The sequence below is a fragment of the Camelus dromedarius genome, chromosome 16, assembly GCF_036321535.1.
Source record: "Camelus dromedarius isolate mCamDro1 chromosome 16, mCamDro1.pat, whole genome shotgun sequence".
Taxonomy (NCBI): Eukaryota; Metazoa; Chordata; class Mammalia; order Artiodactyla; family Camelidae; genus Camelus; species Camelus dromedarius.
Genome location: NC_087451.1, coordinates 13809267 through 13834784, shown reverse-complemented (window position 1 = coordinate 13834784; position 25518 = coordinate 13809267). Strand labels below are relative to the sequence as shown.

Below are 25518 nucleotides of genomic sequence, written 5' to 3'. Positions count from 1 at the left end.
ATCTTGTCAGGTGCTACCAGATGAACCCTAAAGACATTATGCTAAATGAAATAAGCCGGTCATAAGAAGACAAATACTACATGACTCCACTTATATGAGTATCTAAAGTTGTCAAATTCACAGAAACAGAAAATAGAATGGTGGTTGTCAGGGCTTGGGGGGGAGGAATGGGGAGCAGTTGTTTCCTGGGTGTACAGTTTCAGTTCTGTAAGACAAAAGATCTGCAGATCTGTTGCCCTCTGCCAACGTGCATTTGCCTCCCCCTCTCCCTGCTCTATTTCTTGCATAACACACTACATAAATTTACTCACCGATTTTTGCTGAGTTGCTCACTGCTGTATCCCCCTTTGGCACACAGTAGGTGCTCGGTAAATGTTTGTTAAATGACAGCATGAGCTAAGTCTTGGGCATCTATCCTCAGAGGCCCTCTGCCCCACCCTCGACTCCCATCTTAGCAGCAGGGTCTGCAGCTTTAAGGACTCCTGCCCCCAGGTGCCGGCAGGGGAGCTAAGAGCCCCACTTCCCTTGCAGCCCCAGGCTCCCCAACTGCCACTCAGTCTGGCCTGGGCACCAATCTTGTCCATCAATATTGGCCTCCAGCAGCCACACTTGGACGCCCACCCCGATCGATAACCAGCGGCTGCCATCGATCAGCCCCTCGGGGTAGAGCCAGGGGAGAGCCACAGAGAGGGTCATGCAGGGTCTGGAGACATAGCCCCGGAGAGGGAGCGGGAACAGGGACCCCCAGGGACAGGCAGACAGCATGGAGACAATCAGGCAGAGCTGGGAAGGAGAGGCAGTGCCAGACCCTGAGCTAGGACAGGGAAAGGGGTGGACACAGAGGGAGGCCCCTGAGAAAGACAGCAGAGGCAGCCGGGGAGAGTTCTCGAAGTTCCAACCTCGTGCCAAGGGCATCTTCTCTCAAGCCCCAGCACAACCCCGGGGAGGGGTGCCATTTTTCGGGGAGGAAACTAAGCTGGGAGGTTCAGAAACTCAGCCAAGACCTGAGCCTTTAGATGTGGGAGCAGAGCTGGGATTTAAGCCCAAGTCTGGGTGTCTCCAGGGGTTGAAGCTCTTTGCCACAGCCCGCAGCAGCTCTGAGCTGTCACTGTGGCCTCGCAGCCTGAGCACAGCACCCACAGCTGAGTCAGGAGAGAGTTTCTCCCCCATCCACTGGAATGTCCCACTCAGAGCTTGTCCAGATGGCTGGGGAGAGGGGGAGCGGAGAGGCGGGGTGGGGCGCTGCACGGGGGAGGGGCTTGGGGTCAGAGATGGGGAGGGTGGCTGTGTGTGGATGTGGCTTGCCCTCCCCAGCAGCAGCTTCCTAGCTGGTGCTTGGGCTTCAGGCTCTCTCCTGCCAACCCCAGCTCCCCACCTTCTCTCTCCTCCCTCCTCCCAAACCCTTCTGATGGCCACACCACGAACTTGGGCAAGTCACTCAGCCCCTCAGAGCCTGCTTCCTACCTCTAAACCAAAGGTAGTGACAATGCCCACCCCAAAGCATCATAAGGTCTAAAGAAGACAGGCATGAAGAGCCATTAGCACGTGGTAAGTACGCGATAAACGTGCGCACCAGCACCAGCACCAGCACCAGCATCGTTATCATCATCCTCGTCACCATCACCCTGATCCAAGCACACGGTTTCTGGGTCCCACACCCACTACTGTGAGACTGCTGTGTGTGCTGGTCTCAGGGCTCCAATTTAAACAAGACCCAGCCCCTTGCGGTGCCCAACCCCGGCTAGTACCCCCATCTGCGGGAGGAGAATCTGTGCAAGGCCAGGATGCAGACGGGTCTCGGCAGGGCTGAGGGCTGAGGGGTTCCACCGAGTGTCCCCTCAACCCTCGATTAGCTCCTTTGTTTCAGAGAACCCAGAGCAGCTGTGGCCCAGGCTCATTTGCATCTTGCCTCCTCTGAAAGTGGAAGGTCAGGGCCAGCTGGAAACAAGCAAAGAGATGTGCCCCACAACCCACCAGAGAAGAGGAGGGGGAGGGAATTAGTCCCCGACCTCAGGCCCCATTCTCTTGTTCATTCAAGGTTTTAAAACCCCCAGTGTGTGCCTGGCCCTGTGTGGGACCGGGGAATAAGAAGGGAGTAAAGCTAATTCCTGCTCCAGCATCTAAAGGAGGGGAGTGGGTGTTCCCAGGGGCTGGGAGGGGCTTGCAGTTATAGGGGGCTGGGGGCCTGGAAGCTACTTGCAAGAAGGGACCAAGCCCACCGTCTTACTACCTCCCTCGTTTGCTGACTTGTGTCCTGTTTTCTTCATTCTAAAGGAACCTGTTCAGCCCATTGACATTTTTCTGAGGTGACAGATGAACCACAAAAGGTACCACTTTGCATGGAGTCTCCCTTCTGACAACCACAAACCTTAGCAAAAAAAGCTGGGGGTCTGAGGGGCACAGGGGGCGCAGAGGTGGCAGAAGATGGCAAAAGGGGCCATGTTCAGCCAGGCTGCCTGCCGGGTTGGGGCAGGGAGGGGCCGGCCCCAGCCCACCTCCTGGGCCACCGCAGCTGGTGAAGGATGTCCTCTGAAATGGAATATTGTGACAGAGAGGGCGCGTAGGGGGCGAAGGACAGGCATTTCCATAAGAATCCTCCTTTGAGTGTAGTGGAGGGGAACAGGTTTAGAAGGAGCCTTCCCAGGGCTCGAGGTATAAATCTCCAGGTCCCAGTTCAAGGACCAGCCTCCCTCCTGTTCCTGTCTAGGGAGGAAACAGGAAGCTTTAACTGGGGCAAAGCTCACGCCCTTTTCTGCTTCTTTTGAACCTAACGGTTGCTGGGGCTTTGGCCCTGGTACCCCACCCTGGTCGACCAAAATCCTGCTTTTTTGTTTCTTTGTTATTTACTAAGATAATTCTGAGAGCAGTTGTTGTGCCTGTAAAATCGCAACAGCCGCCACTGTAGAGAGGTTACAATTCACTGGGCACTGTGCTACCCTGCTGTGGGTACCCTATCCCCACTTTACAGAAGAGGTGACTGAATAAATGTCCTAGAGGACAGCGACTTGCCTTAGGTCAATCAGGTAGGAAGTGGTGGGGCAGGATTCGAACCCAAGGCCAAGCCATGTTCACACCGAGTGAGTCAAGGGAGATTCAAAAGGAAGGAAGACGTGGCCAGGCTGGGATGTGGTGGGGTTGAGGAGGCCTGCGGAGGAGAGGCCGATGGGGGAGGGGAAAGGAAGGGGCAGCCTCAGGGGCTATACCCCTGACCAGGCCCCCAGACCCTGGGGGGAGGGGACATAGCCTCCTGGCCAGTGGGCACCTCTCACCCACAGAAAACCCTCTCTGTGTGGGTCTGAGCACAGACCTAGGGGTGGGGAGCAGGGAGCTCGGGGCTGGGTAGGAGGCAGTTAGAACTTTCTGGAGCACCTCCCCCAGCAGGAGGAGCTGAAGACCACCAGGGAGGTGTTAATGAAACAGAGAAGCTGTGAACAGACCCAGTAGTGATTCCAATCTGACACCTCCACCCCAGCCCCCACCATTAATGAGCTGGGACCTGCCCTTCTCCCTAGAGAGAGGGGTGGCAGTGGCCGGAAGGAGGAGGGGGAGTCCCCGGGCATCTCTGTAGCGTCAGATGCCTGCTTTCCACCTCCTGCTCATAACTTGTTATTCCTCTCATCATCATTACTGTCACTGCCATAAACACTCACGTTTATTGAGCACTTACTGTGCCCAGGCTAAGTCCTTTCCATACATACACCCGATCACAACAACTTCTATGACAGGTACTATCTCCATTTTACAGGTGAACAAATTGAGGTTCAGTTGGGTTAAGGGACTGGCCTGAGGCAGACAAAGAACTTGGACCCTGGACTGTCTGGCTCAGAAGTGTGTTCTGAATGCTTTCACTAGCGTGCCTCTGACCTGGCCCCACCCCGGCCTCAACAGGAGGGTGGGTGGGATAGAAGCGCTCCCCAGTGTGGGGACAGATTGGGGACCCCAACCCTGGGGGCACTGGGAGTGGACCCTGGTGTGGCTCCAGGGCTAGAGCCAAACTGGTGAGTAAAGGCAGCACCCTGGGTCCTGGAAGTTCCAGAACTGGGAAGAAAGCAGAGCAGGATCCCAGGCCTGCCACCAGCCTCTGGTCTCCCTGGGTGCTCTGCTGGCTCTCCCCTCATGTGTGCAATGAGAGCTGGGCCAGGGGGCTCCGAGGAAGGACCTCCAACTCTTCGCACTGCCTTGGGAAGGGGATGGAGAGGGGAGGGGTGTTGGCTGGGGAGGCCTGAAGTAATGGGGTGGGGGGGTGCTAGGAAGACCCTTACATCTGGCCCAGGAGGGAGAGGCTGAGCAGCTCTGAGAGTCCCGTGTTTGTAAACATCATCAATCAGGGATTAGCAGATGGGCATGCTAATTGCACCTGTGGAAGCCTGAGACCTCAAGGTTGATTACATTTACAAACTGTGGGGCTCCCTGGTGCCTGGCCCTGCAGATGTGGCGAGGGGGTTCTAGTTGAGGACCCCAGCCTTGGGGAGGGAGCTGGCAATTAAGCTTCCTGCCCAAAAAAAAAAAAAAAAAAAAAAAATTCTAGCCCTGGAGGGGGCACGGGTGCTGTCCACAACTGAGCTGCTCTGGGAACATCAAGCTTCTGAGACCCTTCCCCTTGTGGCTCCTGCAAATGCCCCTTCAATCCCTTCCCCTCTCCAACTCTGGAGCCTATGGAGAAACGGAGGCCGGGTTGGTGGGAGGGCAGAGTCAGCGCCCTGACCTCGAGGTCTGCCCCCAGGGGCTGTAAGAACACTCCGAAGTCCTCTGGCGTGGAGCTGAGGGCTTGACGGGCTCGGCCTCATTTAATCCGCACCGCAGTCCTCCAGAGTGGCCACTACTCTTACCCTGTGTGCAGACGAGGAAAGCGAAGGCTTGGGAAAGTTAAGGCACAGGTCCGCATTGACACCACTAGCAAGTGTCAGACTTGGAACTCAAAGCAAGCACTGCTAACAGCTGGGGTCACATTCTCAATCACCACCATGCCCTCCTCTGGCTGCGTCCTGACGCTGCCCCCTTCACACCCTCGGCCACTGCCACCCCGGCTCCTGGGTATTTAATCACAATTGCTGAGCAACCTCTCTGCGCCAGGCACCCGAGGCTCCATCCGAGGAGAATCAGACCCCATCCTTGGCTTTGGGGCATCAGGTGCATTTCGTTGAGTCTTGGGACTACTTGGTTTGCATAACTACACACCTGTGTGTACCTGGCAGGTAATTACAACCCCAATTCCCTTTGGTTCAAGTGAGCCTGTCTTCCCAGAGGACAGCCAGCCCGCTACCCAGGAGGTGAAACAGGGAGGAACCCCTGGCAGGGATTGGTCCTCTAGGTGGCCCAGACCATTGGGACCCAGAAAGCTAATGAACAGCATGCTGGAGGCAGGTCAGATAGGGTTCCAGACAGCATGGAGTCGTGGGCAGGAGCGGGGCTCTGGACCCCGAGGACACCAACCTCAACTTCTAGGCTGCGTGCTGGGTTTAGTCCTAGAGAGCAGAGCTCGACTTTGTACCCCATCCCTCGAATGGGAGGGAGCACCAGGACACCTCAGCTCATTTTTATCAAGCCTGTTAGTCTGGGTTCTCTGGAGAAACAGAACCAAGAGGGTATATAACTATATACAGACACACCCCTGCATATACATACACGGCGTATATCAGCCACGGATGATCCAGCACTTTCTGAAGAACCTCAGGGACAGATGAAAGGTTGCTTGGCCCGAACTTTCAGGCACGCACTAGAAAGCACAGGTGTGAATGATTTGGAAGCAGTTCCTTGGACGGGAGGGGGGTGGTTTGAGGACTAGTGATTCTCAAACTGGCCGCACACTGGCACCCACCAGGGAGCTCTAAGCTGGTGCCTGGCTCCCTCCCCAGAGATGCTGACTGAACCCCTCTCTCCCCCACCCCATGACGCTAAGGCACAGCCACGGTTAAATCACCCTGGGCTCTTGGTAAGGAATGCAGCGGGGATGTTGGAGGCCATATAGGACACCCAAGATGGACATGTGCCAGTGGAGGTCAGAGTCTGTGTGGCAGTAGGGGACAGACAGCTCAAGGGGGACCCATGCGATGGAGGTCTATGGAGTCCATGAAGGGGTTTCCCCATCTTTCTCAAGAGGAAAAACTTTGACTTTAAAGCCACCTTAGGCCTTTTTTTTTAATACAAATTCAGACGTCTTTCTAAACTGGCATCACCATTAGAATTCCAAGATAAATCCACTGCACAAAGAAAAGGGCAGAACTACTTAGCCGGCACCTACGACGTGTGAGGACCGAGTTCGTTTGCCCTCTGTATCTCCTGGCAGCCCCGGAAGGCAGGATTACCCGCCTTTGATGGAGGAGGGCACTGATGCACAGGCAGGTGAGGAACTGGCCAAGGTCACACAGCATCAGGATTTGCACCTGGGGCTGCTGTCCTCCAGAGCCATGCTCCCGAGCAGTGGTTCTCCGCTAGGAGCAGTTCTGTCCCCCAGGGGATGTGTGGCAATGTCTGGAGACATTTCTGGTTGTCACAAATGGGGGGAGGAGGGTGGGTAGAGGCCACGGATGCTGCTAAACATCCTACCATGCACAGCACAGTCCTCACAACAGTCGTCCAGCCCAGGATATTAGCAGTGCCAAGGCTGAGAAACCCTGCTCCAGTGGTTCCCAGCCTAGGCTGCACATGAGACCCCTGGTGGAGAGCAGAGGGGGGCTTTAAAAGTTCGGATGCCCATGTCGCACACTGACCAATTACATCAGGCTGGGAGGACTGGGCTCCTGGTATCGGTTGTTTTTTAAACTTGCCAGGTGGTTCCAGTGTGCAGCCAAGACTGCTCTAAACTACTTGCATTAGTGGCCTCTGCTCATTTGTGGGACCCAGGGGAGGAGTACCACATCTGTCTGGGTTGTACAATAAACCGCAAGCCTGCGAGGTCCTCACCACCTCACAGAATCAAAGACCAGGGCTCTGGTTCAGTGCTTCCTTCCATGGAGACTGACTGACTGATGGCTCACCCGTGGTGGGTACCAGAGGGACAGAGGGCTGGGAGGTGCTTGCTAACCTTTCCAAGGACCGCGGCCAGGAATCTCCCCAGGTGGCTGCAAAACTTCCTGAAGAGACTGTGGACCAAAGAGCGAGGCTGCCACCTAGTGGGGGAATCAGGCAGAATAGACCACCACTGAGCGCCTGCTGGGTACCAGGTGATGTTTTATTTGATTCTTACAATAGCGCTGAGGGAGGTGCAGACAAGGGCCCGGAGACACAAGATGAAGCCCTGTGCTCAAAGCCCCAGTGGGGCAGGGTTTGAGCCTGGATTTGCACCTGTCTGGCCCACAAGAGGGCTCAGGCCTCCCTCTACACTGTCACACTGGTCCCAGAGGACTAGGACCCCTGGACTGGGCTGCCTGATCCCTTCCGATGTCTACACTTTCCAGGCAGGGTCTGGGAAGAAAGAGACCCTCTGTCCCAGCACAGCCTAGACACTGCAAGTCCAAAACCCAAACAGGAAACAACTTCCTCTGGTCTCCACCACAAAGCTCCAGGCCTCCCAAAACAGTGGTTTATAAGCAGGGGCCTGGGTACACACTCAGGCAAGAAGGTAAGAGTCTCTGGCACATTCCAGCGTGCGGATGTGTGTGCCCTCCAGGACACGCGCCTCGGAAAGCCCCAGTCAGCCCCCGTCCTGCCTCTCCTTTTCTGAGCCTGAGGACCGTCCTGGGTGCTGTGCGACTCTGGGCCCTGCAGATGAGGCTGAGGGCTCTTGGGGGTCTTGGAGAAGTTGCTTTCTCTCTCCCTCTGCAGGGACACCCTTCCTCTGGCTGCAGATAGAGTGAAGAAGAATTCCTGCACAGACAGACAGAAAGACAAGGATGAAGAGGAAGGACCATGTGCCAGGAACTCCCTCATTTCATCCTCAGAAGGATGTAGGTATTCTCCTCATTCGACACAGTGAGATATGGAAAGATTGAGAAACTTGTTTAAGATGAAACAGCTCTATATGTATGATCAGAGGCAGAGAAGTAAGGGGCACGTAGACTCACCTGCAGCCACGGAGACATTTAAGGACTCGAGTCCACGAGGCAGCTGCCGGCCGGGCAGGATGGTAAGGAGAAGCTGGCAGGAAGCCCGCACCTCTGGGGACAGACCAGAGCCCTCGTTCCCTGCAGGGCACGGTGGGGAACACAGGGTTAGGGAGGCCCCAGCTGGACACGCAGGCGTTCGGGAAACGCCACGTGTGAGCCGGGAAAGCAGGGACACCTACCCACCCAGCACTAGGAGAGTAGGCCGGTCCCAGAGGAACTCCAAGCAACTGGTGACAGGCATCTCGGAGGACGGGGAAATCTCAGGCCCCAGGCAGCCCACCGTGCCAGCCACGAGCCAGCCCTGCTGGGCTTTGGCCTGAAAGAGAGAAGAAGAAATCATGCTTGAGCTCACCATGTCTTCATCGGAGCCTGGCCGAGGAGGAGCCCGGCCTTGCCCATGTATTATCCCCTCTCTGACACCCCTGGGTCCAGTCAATAGTTATTAAGCCCCTAGAATAGGCAGGCTCTGTCCGAGGCACTGGGGATAGGGTGTGGGCAAAACAGGCCCAAATCCCAGCCTCTTCAAATGGTGACCAGGGAAGGTGTCACTGAAGTGACATTCGAGTGCAGACCTGGAGGAGATGAGGGAGCACCACGTAGACACCTGGGGGGAGCACTCTAGGCAGAGAGCGGCACGGGCAAAGGCTGAGGGGCGGGTGCTTACCTGGCATGTGTGAGGGACAGCGGAACAGCGAGGTAGCCAGTGAGAAGGGAGCCATTGAGACAGGAGAGGGACAAAGGGCCACTTGAGGTAGGACCTCGAAGGCCTTTGGCTTTTACTCTGAGAGATGCAACAACTTTGAAAGGTTTTGAGCAGAGAAGTAACATGGTCTGACTTATATCTCAGCAAAATTACTACATACTGAGAGCCAACAGCAGAAGCAAGCAGACCAGTTAGGTCTCTGCAGTGATACAGGCAAGAGATGACGAAGGGGTGGACCAGAGTGGGAGCAGTGGAGATGGTGCAAAATGGTGAGAAATAATGTTAAGGTAAAAACGAAAGGATCTGCTGGGATACGGGTGGGAGAGCAGGAAGAATCAAGGATGCCAAGGCTTTTGGCCCAAACTATTGAAGGGATGGTGCTGCCATCCATTGAGCTGGTAAGTCCATCAAAGGAACAGGAACAACACTTGGAAATGTTTGAAATGCCCATTAGACAGCAAAAAAGAGCAGCTGAGTAGGCAACTAGATATGTGAATCTGAGGTCCAGGAGCAAGATCCAGGAGGATATACATTTGGGAGGCATTCAAATTGAGATGGCATTGAAAACCATCAGATTGGATGTGACTAAGAAGAAATAAATACATACAGAAAAGAGATCCAAGGACTCAGACTTCGGAAACCTAGGGGGATGGTCAGGGAAGCTGCTATATGCAGGGCAATACTGCCCCCTTGTGTCCAGCGAGGGAAGCACAGCTGAAGACAAATGTGGATGGACCAGGAGAGAGGTTTTTACTTAGGTTTGCCCCTTCATTTTTTGGTTGTTGGTGGTGGTGGTTTGTCTAGGATTTGTTTGTTTTGTGGGAGGCACGAGGGGAAAGGCATAGACTCATTCTTGTTCAAAGAGGCTTTCAAGCTATGCGCCTACTGGAGGAACCCAGGACTCCCGGCCACCAGTTCCTCACAGCTAAACGTTTACCAAAGACTTAGACTTATCAGGCAATGAGGCACTGAGGTAAACCCAGTCTGCCTCCAAGAGGAGTGCAGTAAAAGTTCATAACTTCAGATTCTGTTCCACGTATGGTTTTAAAAACTCCAGGATCCTTCCCTTCTCAATGGGTTTTAGAAGGGCTTAGGCAGCGAAACCAACACACCCCTTTCTCTCCCCTTTCTCCATCAGCTGCTGGCTGGGGGCCCTTGGAGAGGCTGAGCTCGGCTCATTTCTTTTCCTTTACCGTCTCCCCACTTTCCCCCGCCGTTACCTGTAAAAAACCAGCCAGGTCATCAGTGGAGAACACGTCCATCACCTCCATGGCCCCGGCGCTGGCCTTGCTGACTACCGGAGTTAGCGGGCAACTGCAAAGTTTCCCCAAGTCCCTGAATGAGGCTGGGTAATCTCAAGCCTGCAGCCGTGCCCTCCCCCAGCCTCCAAGAGTTTAGGGGTGAGAATTCTGGGCGAGAGGGAGGCCTGGCTGAAGGGACTACCCAGGGGTCAAGGTGCTTAGGAACTCGGCCGCGCCTCCAGACTGGGGCACACGGGGAATAAGGGGCGTCCGTGCCTGTTTCTCTGGCTGGTGATGACCTTATCCACCCCGAGGAAGTGAGCGGAGCGCAGAATGGCCCCAAGATTTCGGGGATCCTGGAGCCCCTCGAGGACGAGCCACAGCTGCTGGGGGTTGTCTCCTGGCCCCGCCTCCCCGGCCTCAGCCCAGGGCCGGGGCCACAGGGGGCTCACTTCCATGCAGACGCCCTGGTGGACCTGGTAGCGGCACAGGACGTCCAGCTTCTGCCGTCTGGGCCGCACAACTGGGATGTCCCGCGCCTCAGCCGCGCGGAGCAGCTCGGCCCGCTCCCCCTGCAGCCCGGACCTGCCGGCCTGGAGCAGGAGCCGGGCCACGCGACGGCGGGAGGCCCGCAGAGCCAGGAGACAAGGGGACAGGCCAAACAGAAGCTCCAGACCGCCGGCCGACCGCTGGGTCGGCGCCAGGTCATCCAGGAGCAAGCGGCTTAGCTCCTCCCCGCCAGGCCGCTCTCCACGGCGCGCCGCTTGGGAGAAAGGACGTTTGAGGAGGCGGCCGCAGCAACGCCAGGTCGCGCCCCCGAAGGCCGCCAGCGGTGCCATGATAGAAGCCCCGGCTGAGTCCTTGGGAGCTGTCACCCCACCCCACCCACCGGGGCCCGCTCCCAGGCCCCCAGCACGGGTGAAGGGGACCCGACAGCTGCCCCTAGGCCGTACGCTCGGATACAGGAGACAAAAGCTAGGACTCCCAGTTCCGAGACTGCCCAGAACCCGGCCACCCGCCCCAGCCCCCACGTGAACTGCTCCATTTCCGCGTTCGGGTGGCACCGCCCCCTGCCCGGTGCCGCTCAGCGCATGCCCAGCCGCCAGGTCGTCTCCACAGCGCCCCCTGCAGGACCGGCTGAGTGACGACACCCACCGCACCGCCGCCGACCAGAGAATTCGCAGCTGAGCGGACCCTACTGTGGGCTGCATTCTGCACCCTTCAAGGTCCCAGGAGGCTGGAGGGCACCAGCAAAGGACACTTTAAGTCGGTGTGTTGGCTCTCCTAGTCAACCAGATCAGTCGTGGTGACTCCTTCACCATACCCCGCTCACTACCAGGTACTGGTGATTTTCCTCAGACGCTTCTCCTGCACCCAGCTCCTCCTCTGCACCCCCACTGTCAAACCCTCATGAGTCAGCAGGACCCCACCAATAACTTCCTATCCGATGGTGCTGATTCTCTAAGTGACAGCTCTGTGCCCGTCCTGCACCTGCTGTCAAGCCACCCATTGCTCTTGGTCCACAGGTAGCGGCCAGACTCCTTGCGCAGTCTCAGATCCCCAGGGATCCAGGCAGATGCTACCTTTTCAGCCCCATATCACACCTGCACTAAGTGCTGTGCTGTTCCCACAGCTCTGCATGCTCTTCCGGAGCCCCCAGCCTTGCACACCTTATTGTCTTCTTTTCTGGCTGGCAAACTCCTACCCATTTTCAAGGCCCAACCCAAAGGTAATCCACATCCCAGGAGTGATGCCCCCAGTCCACCCACCTTCCCACTCTACCGGAACAAAGTCACAGACACAACCACTCCTGATCCCAGCAAGAGGCAAGAACTGAAAGATACTTCTGAAGTCGAAGTAGTTTGTTGCAATTTTTCTTCTTTAATGATCACAGTGAAATCCTCGTGGGAGGCAGGCCCTGGTATTCTGCTGCCATAGTCAAAGTGGAGTGAGGACCCCACCGGGGACTGAGAAGCCACACTTGGGCTGGAGAACTGGGACGAGAGGGGAAGGGGTGGTGGGGGCGGTGGGGCAGGGAGAGGAGGAAGCCCGGAGCCCCAGACACCAATTCAGATGGAAGGTGAGGGCTTCCCTCTGCTAGCTCATCCTCGAGGGACAGGGGGTGGGGGGGCAAGGAGATAGGGGACAGCCCCACTTTTGGCCACAGTCCCCTCCCCAGGTCAAAGAGGAGAGACCAAGGACAGCAAACAAAGGCCAAGGAGCTTAAGAAGGGGACCAAGAATGAGTCGGCAGGTGAAACAATCAGGGAGACACCACCTTCTCTTCCCAGCCCGTTTTTCACATTCATGGTGGAAACAATTCAACAAGATTATATAAAAACCTCAAACAAGTTTTCCAGCCCCTGATGGGGGTGGGGAAAGGAAGTGGAATCCAAGGGTCCAGAGATCAACACCTAAAATCTGGAGGCAGGTGCCAAGCCGAGAGGGGCGGGGAGGGAAGGAGGAGTTCCCCACAGGAAGCTAGGTCACCTGCTCCGTGGGCCTCATCTGGATGTCTCCGATCTGCGGAAGGCACAAGGCTTGAGGCAGCCAGGACGCTCTCCCCACCCTCTTAAGACACCCTGCTTTCCTCCTCTGGGGATGGTTGGGCTCCTCCAGGGCGTGGACAGCCAAAGCCAGACTCACCTGGACATGGGGTGGGGTGCTGAGGACATAGATGACAGCCTCGGCCACATCCTCAGGTTTGAGACACTGAGAGTACCGGGAGAGAGGGGTGAGATGAAGACAGAATGGCCCCAAGTTCCCTCCCACCTATGACATCCTCTCCAGCATCCACATTCCCACCTCAACCCTCCAGGAGGGTTGACGGGCTGGCTAGAAGGGCGCGGTCTGAAGGCCAGGATCCCCTCTGCCTTCACTTAAGGAGCTTTACTGGGCCCAGAATGAGGACTCACCTTCATGTGTTCATAGGTGGCAGCTGCCTTCTCAGGGTCCTTGTCATGGAGTTTGAAGGCAAACTGTGTCTCCACCACTCCTGGAGAGATGCACTGGGCCGACAGAGAGAGAGCCTGCTCAGGGGCTGAGCCCCAGTCAGAGTCCAGGCCTTGGGGAGGTGGCAGGGAAAGGATGGGGGCCACGGGACCCCAGCTTCACAGCCCGATGTCCAGCAGCCACCTCCATCCTTCAAAGCTGCCACTGGGGGATTATCAGAATGATTCCTACCATCTACAGAGCCGTTACTATAAGCCAGGTAAACATTTTACAAAACAGTGTCCCTTAAAACCTCATAACTTGGTGGGTATTATCATCTCCATTTTACAGATGAGAAGACTGAGGCTAGGGAGATGGAGTGAGTCACCTGAGGTCATGTAGGCTTCAAAGGAAGTGCCCAGCATCCAGCTTTCCAGCCATGGTTTCCCACAATCCCTTGCTTTTCCCCACCAGTCTCACCTCACCGTGTTCCCTTCAGGTCAGCCCCCTCCCTCCTCAAAGTCAGAGAAACGAGGGAGCAAGGCCATGCAAACAGCAGCAGACCCCAGGAGATCTGTGCCCAGGACAGTCGCAGGAGCTCTAAGCAGCACATCCAGATCATGGGCTCCCTGAGAAGTGTGTGGGGTGGGGAGGGCCTGTGCCTCCCTGTCCCCACCGGGGCCAGGCCACCCCTCACCGTGGCTCGGATGTGGCTCTGGGCCTCCCGAAGCTCTTGCCTCAGTCCCTCGGTCAGTGCAGTGACGGCGAACTTGGTAGCACTATAGAAATGGGTCTCGGACAGGGGCAACACTCGATGGCCAGACATGCTGGGTGGAGGGAGGGAAATGAAAGGAGAGTGAAGCCCCCAGAGACCAGCAGTGCCCCTGCTGTACCAGTCAACCCCATCCCTGAGGTGCTGCAGGGACGCCTTCTAAAGGGGACCCCCAGAGGTCATCCTTACCGCCACTAATCCAGCTTCTGTAACTCAGGCAGCTCCTGTGAGCCCCACTCCTCCCGGAAGTCCTCCCTACGCTGACCACAGAATTCATGCTCGTGCAGGCCGTCAAAAATCTCTCAACTTCACCTGTGTGTTCACTGATGTGATTCTATTGGGAGATCTCTGGGAGCAGAGGCCATGTCTTGGGGGCTCCCCAATGACAGATGCTGTGTAGTCTTTGTACCGTGAGGTGAGCTGCATCCTACGGCCTGAGGACTGGACAACCTCAGTCCCGGGAGAGCCCCCAGGCTTCAGCTACAAAGAGAAGGGCTGAGCTACCCCTTCCAGCCAGCTAGGGGCTGGCCCTGACAGATACTATTCTCCCCCTCTCCATAATTGTGCTATTTGGGTGTTAAATCCCTATTTTACCACCAAGGAAACTGGGGTCCAAAGAAGTCAAATAAGCCGCAGCAGATCACCCGGCTTGGAGGGCGTGTGGTGATCTGAGCTCTGGGCCTCGGCATCAGCCTCACCTGCTGATGTTAATGATGTGCCCGTCATCCACCTTGCGCTCCTTCATGGACTGGTAGGCTTCCCGCGTGCAGATGCTGAGGGCCAGCACATTCACCTGCAGGCCAGGGAGGGCAATGGGGTGTCACCAGCTTGGGCCCATCTGAGCAGGTGATGGAGTCACAGAGCACCCCCGGGGGGAACCAGGGACGCGGGGGCATCCAGAACAGGGTCCAGGTCCCACCAAAGACCAACAATGGGCCAGGGCACCTAGCTTTGGGTGTCCCTCCCCTTAAGCCACTAGCCGCAGCTGACAGCAGGAGCAGCATCTCTCCCTGGGTGATGCTCCCAAGTTCTTGAAACAGGAACAGAAGTCTCCGCCACAGACCCACTCATGACCCAGGAGCCCTGTCTTGGCCGTCTCCTCTGCAAACAGCAGAACCTCTGTCCTAGGGAACTGTCTCCTTTTCTTCCCCCAAATACCCTATGCTTCTCTGGGACAGAGCCACTGGCCCTGCTCTCTCCTAAACAGCCTAAAATTCTCCCTAAAATGGCTTTGAAAGTCTCTCTCCTCAAGCACAGACCCTAGCCTCTCCCCACCCTACCAGCTAGCCTCTGCACCTTTCCCGACCCCTCCCTTGAGTGGAGAAGGCCTGACCCTCCTTCCTTCCTCGCCTCCCTTTAACCTCTGCTCCATCTACCAGAGTAGGCACTGAGACTCTTCAGAGGGTGGGGTAACTTGTCACAGGATAGCAAGGGACATCCCAGGGGCATGGGGGCTTCCTGCCTTCCTTGGCCCCAGTCCACCCCTACTCACTCTGGCAGAGGTAAACCCAGATCCCTGCCCTTCACGGAACAGACGCCTGAAGGTCTCTGCTCTGAAGCTCCTACCAGCCTCGCCCCTTAGCCCTGCACGAGGACAAGCAGAGATAAAGCTTTCGGCAGGTTTTCACGCCTCTCCTCTCGGGAAGAGAGGAGACCAGCCAGGAGATTAGATGTTTCTCTTTATCAGGTGTCAGAGCCAGGCATCGGGACAGAACACACTTGGTGTGAACCTGCCCCAGCGTTCATGGCAGGACAGTGGAGGTTTCCAGCCCTACTGCTGGTCCTCTTAGCAATGTGGGTTTGTGGGGCAGAGAACCCAGCTGCTGAGGACAAACGGAGTAGGAGAAGTAGATCTCCTGGGGCCAGGGGTGTGACTCTCCTAGGTCTGGGGTCAGAGGTGGGAGTGAAGATGCCTCATAAGATGATCCTAATAAAATTACATAATATTCAAGCCGAACGGGGTCTCAGAGGTTTAACATATGTGCCTGATTTTATAGATGGGCAAGTTGAGGTCCAGGTTTAGAGACCCACTTACTGTAGGTGAGGACCACAACTTGGACCCTCCAGAAGACTCTCTTAGGGCAAGGGCAGTGCTTCATTTTCCCTGTCCATTGTTTCAATGTTCATTGTTCATTTCCAGGCCCAAGCACCTGTTAGGTGCTACATCTGTTGTGAGCAGATGTAAAGAGGACTGGGGGGAAAAAGAAGCATCGTGTGTACGTACTGCTCTCAGCTTCTCAGAATATTTTCCTACCCTAATATTGCTCCATAATAAAGTCTGGAACTTAAAAACCCATGTCCTGAAGGCTGTGTTTGGGCCATACATGGTTTTAAAACATTTTAAATTCACTTCCAACATGGATTGGAAGGTTTCAGTCATTCAGAAAAAAATATCTATTGAGTGTCTGCAGGCTGAGGCTATAAAAGAGGATAAAATAGACAAAAATCCTGGCCCTCATGGAGCCAAGGTTTTGGTGAATGGGAGGGGTGGGACCTCACATGAAAATCTTGGCTCCCCACTGCTCTCAAAGAAGTCATAAGATCTGGCCACACGGGGCCCACACTGCGGGGGCTGCAGCAGTGGCCACCACCACACACAGCGGGGTACTTTCCCACGTGACCCACCTCATTCATTTATGTATCTGCCTGTCCTCAGGGGACACTGGAGTTTGTGACCCCAGATATTGATGGTCTAGGAGTGTCCATCCCAATCAAATGTGACAAGACTGAGGTTCAGAAAGGGTAACTACCTGAAGCCGCATAGTTACTGGCAGAGCTGGGTGAGATTATCATCTCCTGTCTCTCTCCCTTCCTTTTCCTCCTAGAAGACCATGTTCCCAAGCACTCAGCACAGTGCCGACACCTGGGGACAGACAGCAGTTCTCTCCCCTACCAATCTCTCTTCCAACAGAAGGAAATCAGCCAGAGACTTTAAGAACTGCCCCCAGGGACTAAGGGAAAGAAAAACAGAAAAGATCTGGCCATGCACCCACTCACTCTCCCTCTGGTAAGGAAAGAAGCAGGAGAGTCAAAGAGACCCAGGCAGGAACCCGAAGTCCCCTCTCACTAGATATCTGTCCCCAGCAGCCCTCTGGTGCTGCTCAGGACAGACATCTAGCGATGATGCAATCTCCGGCAACCCGCTTCCTCCCAGCCTCACACTCCTGGCCTGCAGCCCTTACATTGAACATGTCCTTCCAACCGCTGGTGCTGCCCGAGAGCAGGGTGTCTGGCTGGGCCAAGCCAGCGTTGTTGATGCAGATGTCCACACCGCTGTGCTGGGAGCGGACAGCCGAGAACATGGAGAGGATGTCCTCCTCATTCGACAGGTCACATCTGTAGGGGATCAAAGTCCCGGGGTAGCCTGCACTCTTACATTCAGCCGCCAGCTCCTATGAAACCCAACAGAGGTCTAACTGGGGTGAGCTGCTCACTCCACGCCTCCCCGCCCAGACACAACCTCCCTCCGACGTCAACCACTCAGAACTCTCGCCTTTGGCAGCCACCTGGCGGCCACAGAGATGTTGGGACTGCCCATCCCCAAAGCTCTGGTCAAAGTCCGGGGAATGAGAGCACTCTCTGTGTGGGGGAGGGAAGGCTGAGCTCATCAATGGAGGAACCTCATGGATAAACTCGAGTCTGCAGTTCTAAGAAGGGAGAGGGGCTAGGGCTGGGATGGGGGTAGCCAGAGAAGAGGTGCAGGGATCCTGGGAATGCAGTGATATCTCTTTTCTGACTCTCTCCCAACTGGAACACCACCTCTGCTCATAAGTAAGATGCCAGTCTCCCCATCCCATGCCTCTTCCGCCAGTGCCAAGCGTCACTGAGCTGGTTACGCCAGGGCCTCAATTCTCTTCTCCCCATCACTTCATCCAGTCCCTCCCAGAGGGTTTGTATCTGAACTGTCGCCCTCCCTCCACAAACTGCAGCTGGTTGGCTCTGAGTTCTCACACATACTTTTCAGTGGAACCCAACTGCCAGTCTCCCCTGACCCTGCCTATAGAAAGGACCAGGAAGTCAGGACAGACTCTTTCTCTCTGTCCCATGGTGTGCCACCCTGCACCAAAGTTTCTCTGGAGACAATGAGCCAAGTCAGGTGGCAGATGACCTTGGGCACACCCCGTGCATTGCCAGGGCCCTCCAGACACTGAGGAGCCCTGAGAGAGAAAGCAAAGCTGCTGAGAGATGGCTGTGAGGGAACCTGACATTCAGAAGCGGGAAGAAAACAAGCTACGTGGTCACCTCGAGGACAGTGACTGGGCACCTGAGCCTCGTGAAGGTGACTACGTACATGTGTGGGAGGCAGAGGGCTGGTGGGTGCGGGGTGCCCGAGAGGAGGGCCAGCTTGGCCAGCTGCCCTGGAACACCTTCCTTCCCTCAAAGCAAGCTGGGAATAAAGGGCTGGGTCAGGTGACCTAGGAAATTCTTTTCTGCTTTAACTTTCCAAGAGTTTAAGAGGTATAGTCCTCTGGGACTGAGAAGTCCCTCTGCACCGGATTTCACCTACTCACGACCACCTCAGGAAATAGGCCAGAACTTAAACTGTGTTTTTGTATCAGTGAGTGAATGAATCAATCAATAAATAAAACAAGACTGTGGGCGAGGAAGCCTGGAATTCTCCCCTCCCGTGGCATGCAAATTCTCCCTTCCTCCTCCAGACTCAAAGCCCCGCAGGAAAACCAGAATGGAAAGCCTGAGAATTTATTTCTCCTTGTCATTGCCTTCTCATTGCCCTACCCGTCCCCCTCTACCCTCAAAAATGAACTGAAATCATGTCAGTCCTCCCAGCAGAGGCATTCTCCCCTCATTAAAGGAGGCATCCTGGAGCTGAGTGAGCAGCTGGGGGATCCCCTTGGGGCTCAGGGACTACTTTCCTGGCTAGTTCAGGTTGGGCAGTAGGAGGAGAAGGCAAAGGTGGTTTTAGAATTGGGGAATCCAGTGGTCTAATCCCTGGCTTGATCCTCTAGGCTCCAAAGCATGGGTTTGGCCCTGGAGTACCTCAGAATAGGAGAAAGGAGGGGCAGAGTTGGGCAATGGTATAGCCAGGTGACCTTGGGACTACCTAGGAGGCTATAAAGTGTACCTTTGGTCAGCAGCAGGGGAGGGGAGAGTCCTCCTTCCTGTACACCTTCCCGCTCTGTCCCCACCCAAGGCCTCCTCACCCTCTCCCCACCCAGGGACTTTGAGCAAGGGTGGAGATAAAGCTAGGCACTAGCCCAAATCCTGAAAGGGATCTTGCCAGGATCCAAAGTGATCCTGTGGTGGAAATTTCTCGTCTTCTTCCTCCCTTGCTCCAACACTGCCAACTTCATTTCATTTTTCTCTGAGCTTATTGTTCACAACTCAGGGCTCCCAACTCTCATTAAGGTAAAACCAAGGAGTTTCAGCTCCACAATGCTTTGTTCCCTCAGGGCTCACATATTCAACACCGTATTTTACCTACTCAGTCCCACCTGGGACAGTAAACTTGAAGAAAGGTCTAGCTATGAATATCCCATTCCTGTCTTATGTCCATTGAATAGGGGTTAATCCTCACATTTCAGGAGGAGGTGGGGCTAAGCCTCTTCAGAAGAACTCCAACCCCACGCTCTGTCCTGGGAGAAGAATGATCATGATCAAAACCTCTAGCTCCTGCTCATCTGGATGGCCAGCCACTTTGCTTGGCTTTGTAGGCTAGGTCTGGGGACCAGAGGAAGCAATCCAGTAGCCAACTTAGCCACTGAGGCCAAAAAGCTTTCTTTCCTTCTCCCTGGCCGCCTAGGTAGCTCCTGAGCTATGGCTTCTCTTTTCTTCAGCCAACCTGGGCAGGCAGGTAGGAAAGAGGGAGAAAGATGCCAGGGAGTCAGAGATTTGGTACACTGGAGTAGAGCCTGTCAGGAGAAAAGGCTCCTTAAAAGATGGAACTTTAAAAAGCGAAGGTAGAGAGGCCTGCCTTGAAGGATCCCTACTAGGCAGCCATCTCTCCTGCCCCTGAGCCCGCTGCAAATGGCCCTGGGGTGGCAGGCCAGTGAAGGCAGCGTGACAGCCTGGCTCCAGCCAATCCTCCTCCCCCACCTGGACCCTATCCCGGCGGGAACGACGCCACCCAGAGAGAGCGTCGACGCCACCCAGAGAGAGCGACCCTCTCCTCGGCCGGGCCTTACCTCAATGTTGCCCACGGTGCGGGCACAACCCACAACCTTCAGTCCCTGTTGGACCAAGGCCCGGGCCACAGCCGCGCCGATGCCCCCCGAGGCTCCCGTCACCAGTGCCAGCCGGTCACGCCACCGCTCCATGCCGGCCCTGGCCAGGGTCCCGAGCCACCCGCCCACCTCGTTCGGGGAGCCGGGCACTTGGATCGCGGAGCTCCGCCCCAGGTCGCAAGGGCCCGGCCGCTCTCTGTTCACTGCTGAAGCATCCGCCGCGGACTTGCCCCAGCCTGAGTCGCGCCTGGACCCGCCCCCACTCTGGCCGGCCTTCGCCCCCGGCTCCACCCTCCGCTCCTCGGCAAGCGGCCGCATCCCGCGGGGCAGATGACCGCGGCCTGGTCGCCCCACCCACTACGCCTGCCGCGCGGGCACGGCCCCGCCCCTTCCGGCCCCGCCCAGTGCCGGGCGGGAGGAAATCGCTTCCCGCGGTGCCGGGCAGGAGGGTGCTGGGAGTTTGATGTCCTGCTTCCCCGAGGAGCTCCCACGCTTGCGGGAGGGAAACCAGCTTTAGCCGGGGCTTGCACCAGCCCCGAGAACGCACGTACTCTTGCCGCTTGCTCGGTCTGCCTTCCCTGTTCCTGACCCCTAAGGCGAGGAAGAGAAATTAAGGGCACTTAAGGTGACTCCAACGGCCTCCTAAACCAGTCGGTGGCTGATGGGGATTCAGCCCAGAAAGGATTGTCTCAGCTGAGTGCCCTGGGGAGGGACTTTCAAACCTACGTGATCCCTCTGCTTTACTAATCAAGGACAACTGATGGTTAAAATGCAAATACCCCGAAGTACATGTGTATTGGGGGGACTGTATCCCTAATGCCCTATGATTTCCAACTTTCCTAAGCCTTCTCACTTATATTGGAGCAAATATATCACGATGTATACCAAAGAATAAAGCAGCAGCTAACATTTATTGAACACTTACTGTGTGCAGGCACTTTTAAGCACTTTATTTTAACCAATACGTACAATAGCCATATGAGGTAGTACCTAGTAACACCTTCATTTTATAGAATAACTATACTGAGACAGAGGTGAAGCCTGGCTTGGACGGCAAGCAGTCCAATATTAGGCCAGGGGATGTGTTCCTAAATTGCCTTCATTGCATTCTCCCTTTTGTCTCTTCTTGGGTTGCTGGTTCTGTTCAAAGTAGAACTCATTTTGCTCTCTGACCACGAAAGATACTCCATCAAAGCACTGAAAACTGCCTCACTCTGGTGTTCTTAATATAGTCATCCTTCCGAAGAGAAAACATCTCTGCATAACTACTGGAATCCCTCTACTGCAAGCAATTGAATAAGCAGTGAATGTTGCTGGTTTAATTGTCCACCAAGCACTCCTGTGTTTGGCCCTAAAGGCAGTGATTAAAACAAAACAAAACCAGTCCTTTCTTTTAGGGATCTCAAGAGAAATCTAGACTGCAACAGGTAGTGGAAACTGGGCTCAGAGCCAAGGACTGTGGGAGACCCTTAGTCATTTTTTATGGATTCCAGGATGAAAGCAAACAAGGGTCAGAAAGGAATGACTCATTTTATCTCTGCCCCAATCCCTATACAACACTTTGATTTGAAGACAACTCAGCGGGTGAATCCAAAAAAAGTCACCAACTACAAAAATTAAATCACTAAGCTTCTACTTTTGCCCACCTGAAATCTGATTAGACATCTGATTAAGTGGCAGAGGGCCCATAAAATTCACTCCATCCCCACTGCACAGAGATATTGACTGGCTCACTGTTTGTTGCCCACCAAGTATTATCGACATGCAGACACAAAGCTCTAAGCATATGTGTTTACTGAACTACTGACTCAACCTTTTAAATGGCAGCCAAATGCTACTCCTAGGGGAATCTCTCCTTCGGTATCCAAAGACAGCTTGTGAAAGCAGCAAACTCTAATACCATAGTGCCTTTATTGTTGGAAACCAGATAAGGAACACACACACAAATCGCAATGTCGTTAGCTCTCGGGGCAGCCTTCTGATCCCAGTTGTCTAGGCACTGAGTGATTACTTAACAGGCAACCCTTGGTTGAAACTCTGCCAAGTTTTGTTTTCATTCTTCTAGTTCAATAGGAATCTCTGATTTTGTTGTTTTTGGGGGGAGGTAATTATATTTATTTTAATGGAGGTACTGGGAATTAAACCCAGGACCTCATGCAAGCTAAGCATGTACTCTACCACTAAGCTATAATACCCTCCCCAAGAATCTCTGAATTTAAGGTGCTTTATGTTATGTATCAAGGAACTTTTAATAATAGCAATTAAAAGCCTCATGGGGAAGTATGATGCTACCCAGTATTTAAAGGTATTGCAGCAAATTTATTCTTTCAAAACAAAAGACTGGAAACTGCTTTTCTCAGCTGTCAACTCTGATTAAGGGAAGAATTTTTTTTGTCTTCCACAATCTCTGTCTCTGTCCTCATTTGCTCTTCATCCTCTCTAACAGCAACAGGGGCCAAGTACAAAGACCACAGGTGGCAAGTTAAAATACTGCCACACAGTAAGTAGAAACATGTACACCAAATTTTACTATGCGTATTAATAAATATTCTTTATTTTAAATTTTGCACATTGCGCTTTAACATTACATCCAAACATTTTGCAAGTGGATGTCTACTTTGTAAAACCATATATTCAGCTCATTGTCATTTCTGTACAGAAGTATAAGTACAACATTACTTTTTGCCACTAAGTTGCTTTAGTAAGTCTCACAGGAAGAGAAACATTTAATGAAAAGAGATGGCTTAAATCATACGGCAGGCCTGCGCAGCCGCACAACTAAAGACACAAGCCTGAAGAAAGAACAAACTAATGAGGTTACCTCCACCATCCCCCAAAACGAGAAAGAATCACATTGATTTAAGATAAAATTTTGTCATAAGTCACTAAATTAAGAGTTTTTTGAAAGAGAAGGCGCAGTAGTCATCTTGAGTGTTTCATTGAAAGACAGAGCTATTTTATTTATTTAACTTGCTCCAGCCGTTGTCAACCAGCCACTACAAATGGGCCTCTTGTGATCATTTAAGCGGCAGTATTTATTAAATTTCTCCTTCAGATGCTGTCGGTATTGTTCTCTATTGCTGTAGAAAGACTGGTTATTAGCCATAAATGACTGTATTTCATCTTGTGAGATAAAGATTTCCTCATCTGAAGTACATTCAGATTCATCCTGCAAATTAAAGCAGTTTAAAGTAGTCACGACTATGACTTAAATTAGGAATGTAAAATACTATGTGATGGAGGACAGCTAAAAATTAAAGCAGGCTAACTTTGTAGTTTCAATTCAGTCACATAAAGCCTTTAATTGGAATGTTTACAGGATAAACATAATGTCATTTGGTCTTACTTAGTAAGAATAAAATGCAACTCAACCTGATGTGAAACTCTAGATCTACAATTTGTTCTAGAAGCCTACTAGCAGACTACCAACACACCTTATTTAGCCTTAAAACATGACTAATTAGACAACCAGCCACCAAATTTTAAAAAATCAAACCTATCTCTAGCTGTTCCTATGTTGCAACTTTTATGTCTACAAATTAAGTAAAATATAACATTTTTAAACTTGTAAGTCACAGAGCATCACCATTAAACTTTACAAAAAAAAATAGTATTCTAAAGGATTTGGTTCCCTTAAGATCCTGTAATGACTATAAAAAGATACCACCCTTCTCCTTCCTTGCCCCTCTTCCAAGTCTCACACAAACTATGCACTGGGTTGCTTGGAATCAGGTACACTTCATCTAAAGTACCAAGAATTGGAGTCAATTATAAAAGATTTTCCAAGTTCCGTTATGTTTTTATTATATATGACACTTAAAGGAAGTAACCTAGAATGTGGGTTCTAGCTCAGATTCTGTATTATTTCCTGTTCTGAAGAGTGGCTACCGCAAATTGTCACTCAGAAAGTCAGTTTGCTTATAATAACCCTCCTCAAGAAGTCAGACTCCTATACATAATACTAACTCTATCCCCTCTCCCAACTAGTCTCTTCTACCTACCTCTGAGACAAAGGAACATGCTCCAGAGCAGGTGCGTAGACCACAAGGGGAAGAGCAGGAATGAAGTCACCAAAAAACAATGAAACACAGCCCCTAATTTCTTAAAAGCTTCCTCCTATTCCCAACTTTAAACTTTCAAATACTGTCCCCTCCCACATATACCCTGTAATCAGTCAGCTATCCACAAGAAGATATAATGGTTTACTTACAAGGAGTTCAACTAAGCTCTTGGCACCTTTTCCAGAATCAGGACCAAATGACGTTTCTGTAGGTTCTGCAAACTGTGCTACGTTTTTCCTATGTTCAAACCAAGGCAGTGGCTGCCCACCCTTTTCAGAGCTGCAACAGTTTTCAGGATGTGCATCTTTGGTCTTGTCACGGTGAAACACTGTGTGCACAGTATTTCCTGAGGTCTCTCGATTACCTGGATCTGTAATACAGCTTCCAAGCTTTTGGATCTGAAACCACAGCAAAACGATTTCTCAGGCTAAAAAGGCAGGGAATAGCAATTACTAATTTTTAAAGGAAAAAAAAATCCCTGACAGTGTGTTAAGATTTTAGCAGGAATACTGAACAGCAGCAGCTGGCAGCTACTAGGCACTTAACTATGCACCAAACACTACGCTAACCCATCAATATAATCTCATTTCCTCTTCACGGATCCTAATCTGATAGAGACTATTATCTCCATTTTAAAGATGGAGAAAGAGATCAAGCAAGCTGCTCAAGGTTAGCTGATACATTTAAAACTATTATGAAAAGAATGAAACTCACATGTTGTACTGGACAAATGACCACATTAGACACATACGAATACAAAAATTACAAGATGAGCAACCAAAAGGTACTCATTCTAAAAAATAAACATCCTAGCAGCTAAGCTGTAAACACTTGCCACTCTAAGGAAAATAGGCTGTTCTCCCTTCAACATGTCAAAGGTTTAAAAGTTCCAAGTTATGACACTTACATGTTCATCACATTTTAACATCTTGCTTTTCTTTTTCTTCTTTTTATTTTTTCCTTTGGTGTTGTTCTCTTCAGAATTTGCCCAACATTCAACACAACTATCACCATCATCCTCTTTGTCTTCACAGTGATGAACACAGGAGTCATCACCTGCAGAAATCAATAATCTCTTATTTATGTGCTTAAATCAGCTATGCAGCAGAAGTAACTGGGACGCTTAATCTGAACTTACCGTGTTCATCGTGATTACAGATGCCTTCAGTGCAGGCAACATCTGAACCCTCCCGAGAACCTGTTTCACTCCCTTCCATGCTAGATGAGTATCCACAATCACTACCGTTACAGTGTGGAGATAAGCCTGAGAATAAATCAGGTGAGAGCTACAATTAACATGCCAATAAATATGTTAAGACCAAGAGTGAACCAACTGGGGATCACAGAAACATTCCAAAATTGAAACAGTAAAAAGTAAATTAAATAATGAAAATATGATCAGGGATTTACAGGGCTTTTTTTTATTGTTGAATAATAACATATCAAATACCATAAAGAAAAAGGAAATACTAGGTGTCTAAATTATATAATATTCTTGCGGCCATAAAGCAGTTCCTAAATTCTAGGTTATAGAATCTCTAAAAGCTCTTATATTTAAAAGAAAGAAAGAAAGAATAAACTTGA

The 25518-nt window shown here is 52.6% G+C and overlaps 3 protein-coding genes across 8 annotated transcripts in view; all 3 read right to left on the bottom strand.

Annotated features, from left to right (window-relative positions):
• Positions 1 to 7153: 7153 nt before the first annotated feature.
• Positions 7154 to 11011, bottom strand: MRM1 (mitochondrial rRNA methyltransferase 1). Of its 2 annotated transcripts, none has more exons than XM_031467961.2 (5): positions 10266 to 11011; positions 9969 to 10062; positions 8225 to 8361; positions 8004 to 8123; positions 7154 to 7806 (listed from the first exon to the last, which is right to left on the bottom strand). In XM_031467961.2, the coding sequence occupies exons 1-5, from the start codon at positions 10826 to 10828 to the stop codon at positions 7524 to 7526; spliced, it is 1197 nt and encodes a 398-aa protein (XP_031323821.2). In that variant the 5' UTR covers positions 10829 to 11011; the 3' UTR covers positions 7154 to 7523. The 2 variants fall into 2 exon arrangements, with proteins under 2 accessions (XP_031323821.2, XP_010988782.1); XM_010990480.3 differs by having other exon boundaries at positions 8229 to 8361.
• An 839-nt stretch (positions 11012 to 11850) lies between these two features.
• Positions 11851 to 20216, bottom strand: DHRS11 (dehydrogenase/reductase 11). Its single transcript, XM_010990479.3, has 7 exons — positions 19835 to 20216; positions 16874 to 17083; positions 14390 to 14484; positions 13617 to 13746; positions 12904 to 12996; positions 12635 to 12700; positions 11851 to 12511 (listed from the first exon to the last, which is right to left on the bottom strand). Exons 1-7 carry the CDS (start codon positions 20189 to 20191, stop codon positions 12470 to 12472), a joined length of 993 nt encoding a protein of 330 aa, XP_010988781.1. The 5' UTR covers positions 20192 to 20216; the 3' UTR covers positions 11851 to 12469.
• Positions 20217 to 22397: 2181 nt separating this feature from the next.
• GGNBP2 (gametogenetin binding protein 2) overlaps positions 22398 to 25518 on the bottom strand; it is a 30030-nt gene continuing 26909 nt past the window's right edge. For all 5 annotated transcript variants that reach the window (XM_031467982.2, XM_064495013.1, XM_064495014.1 and 2 more), the window contains 4 exons: positions 25073 to 25198; positions 24842 to 24990; positions 24084 to 24332; positions 22398 to 23042 (listed from right to left, as the gene is read on the bottom strand). In XM_031467982.2, coding sequence (XP_031323842.1) covers positions 22839 to 23042; positions 24084 to 24332; positions 24842 to 24990; positions 25073 to 25198 — 728 coding nt within the window. In that variant the 3' untranslated portion in view covers positions 22398 to 22838. The remainder of the gene's footprint in view (positions 23043 to 24083; positions 24333 to 24841; positions 24991 to 25072; positions 25199 to 25518) is intronic.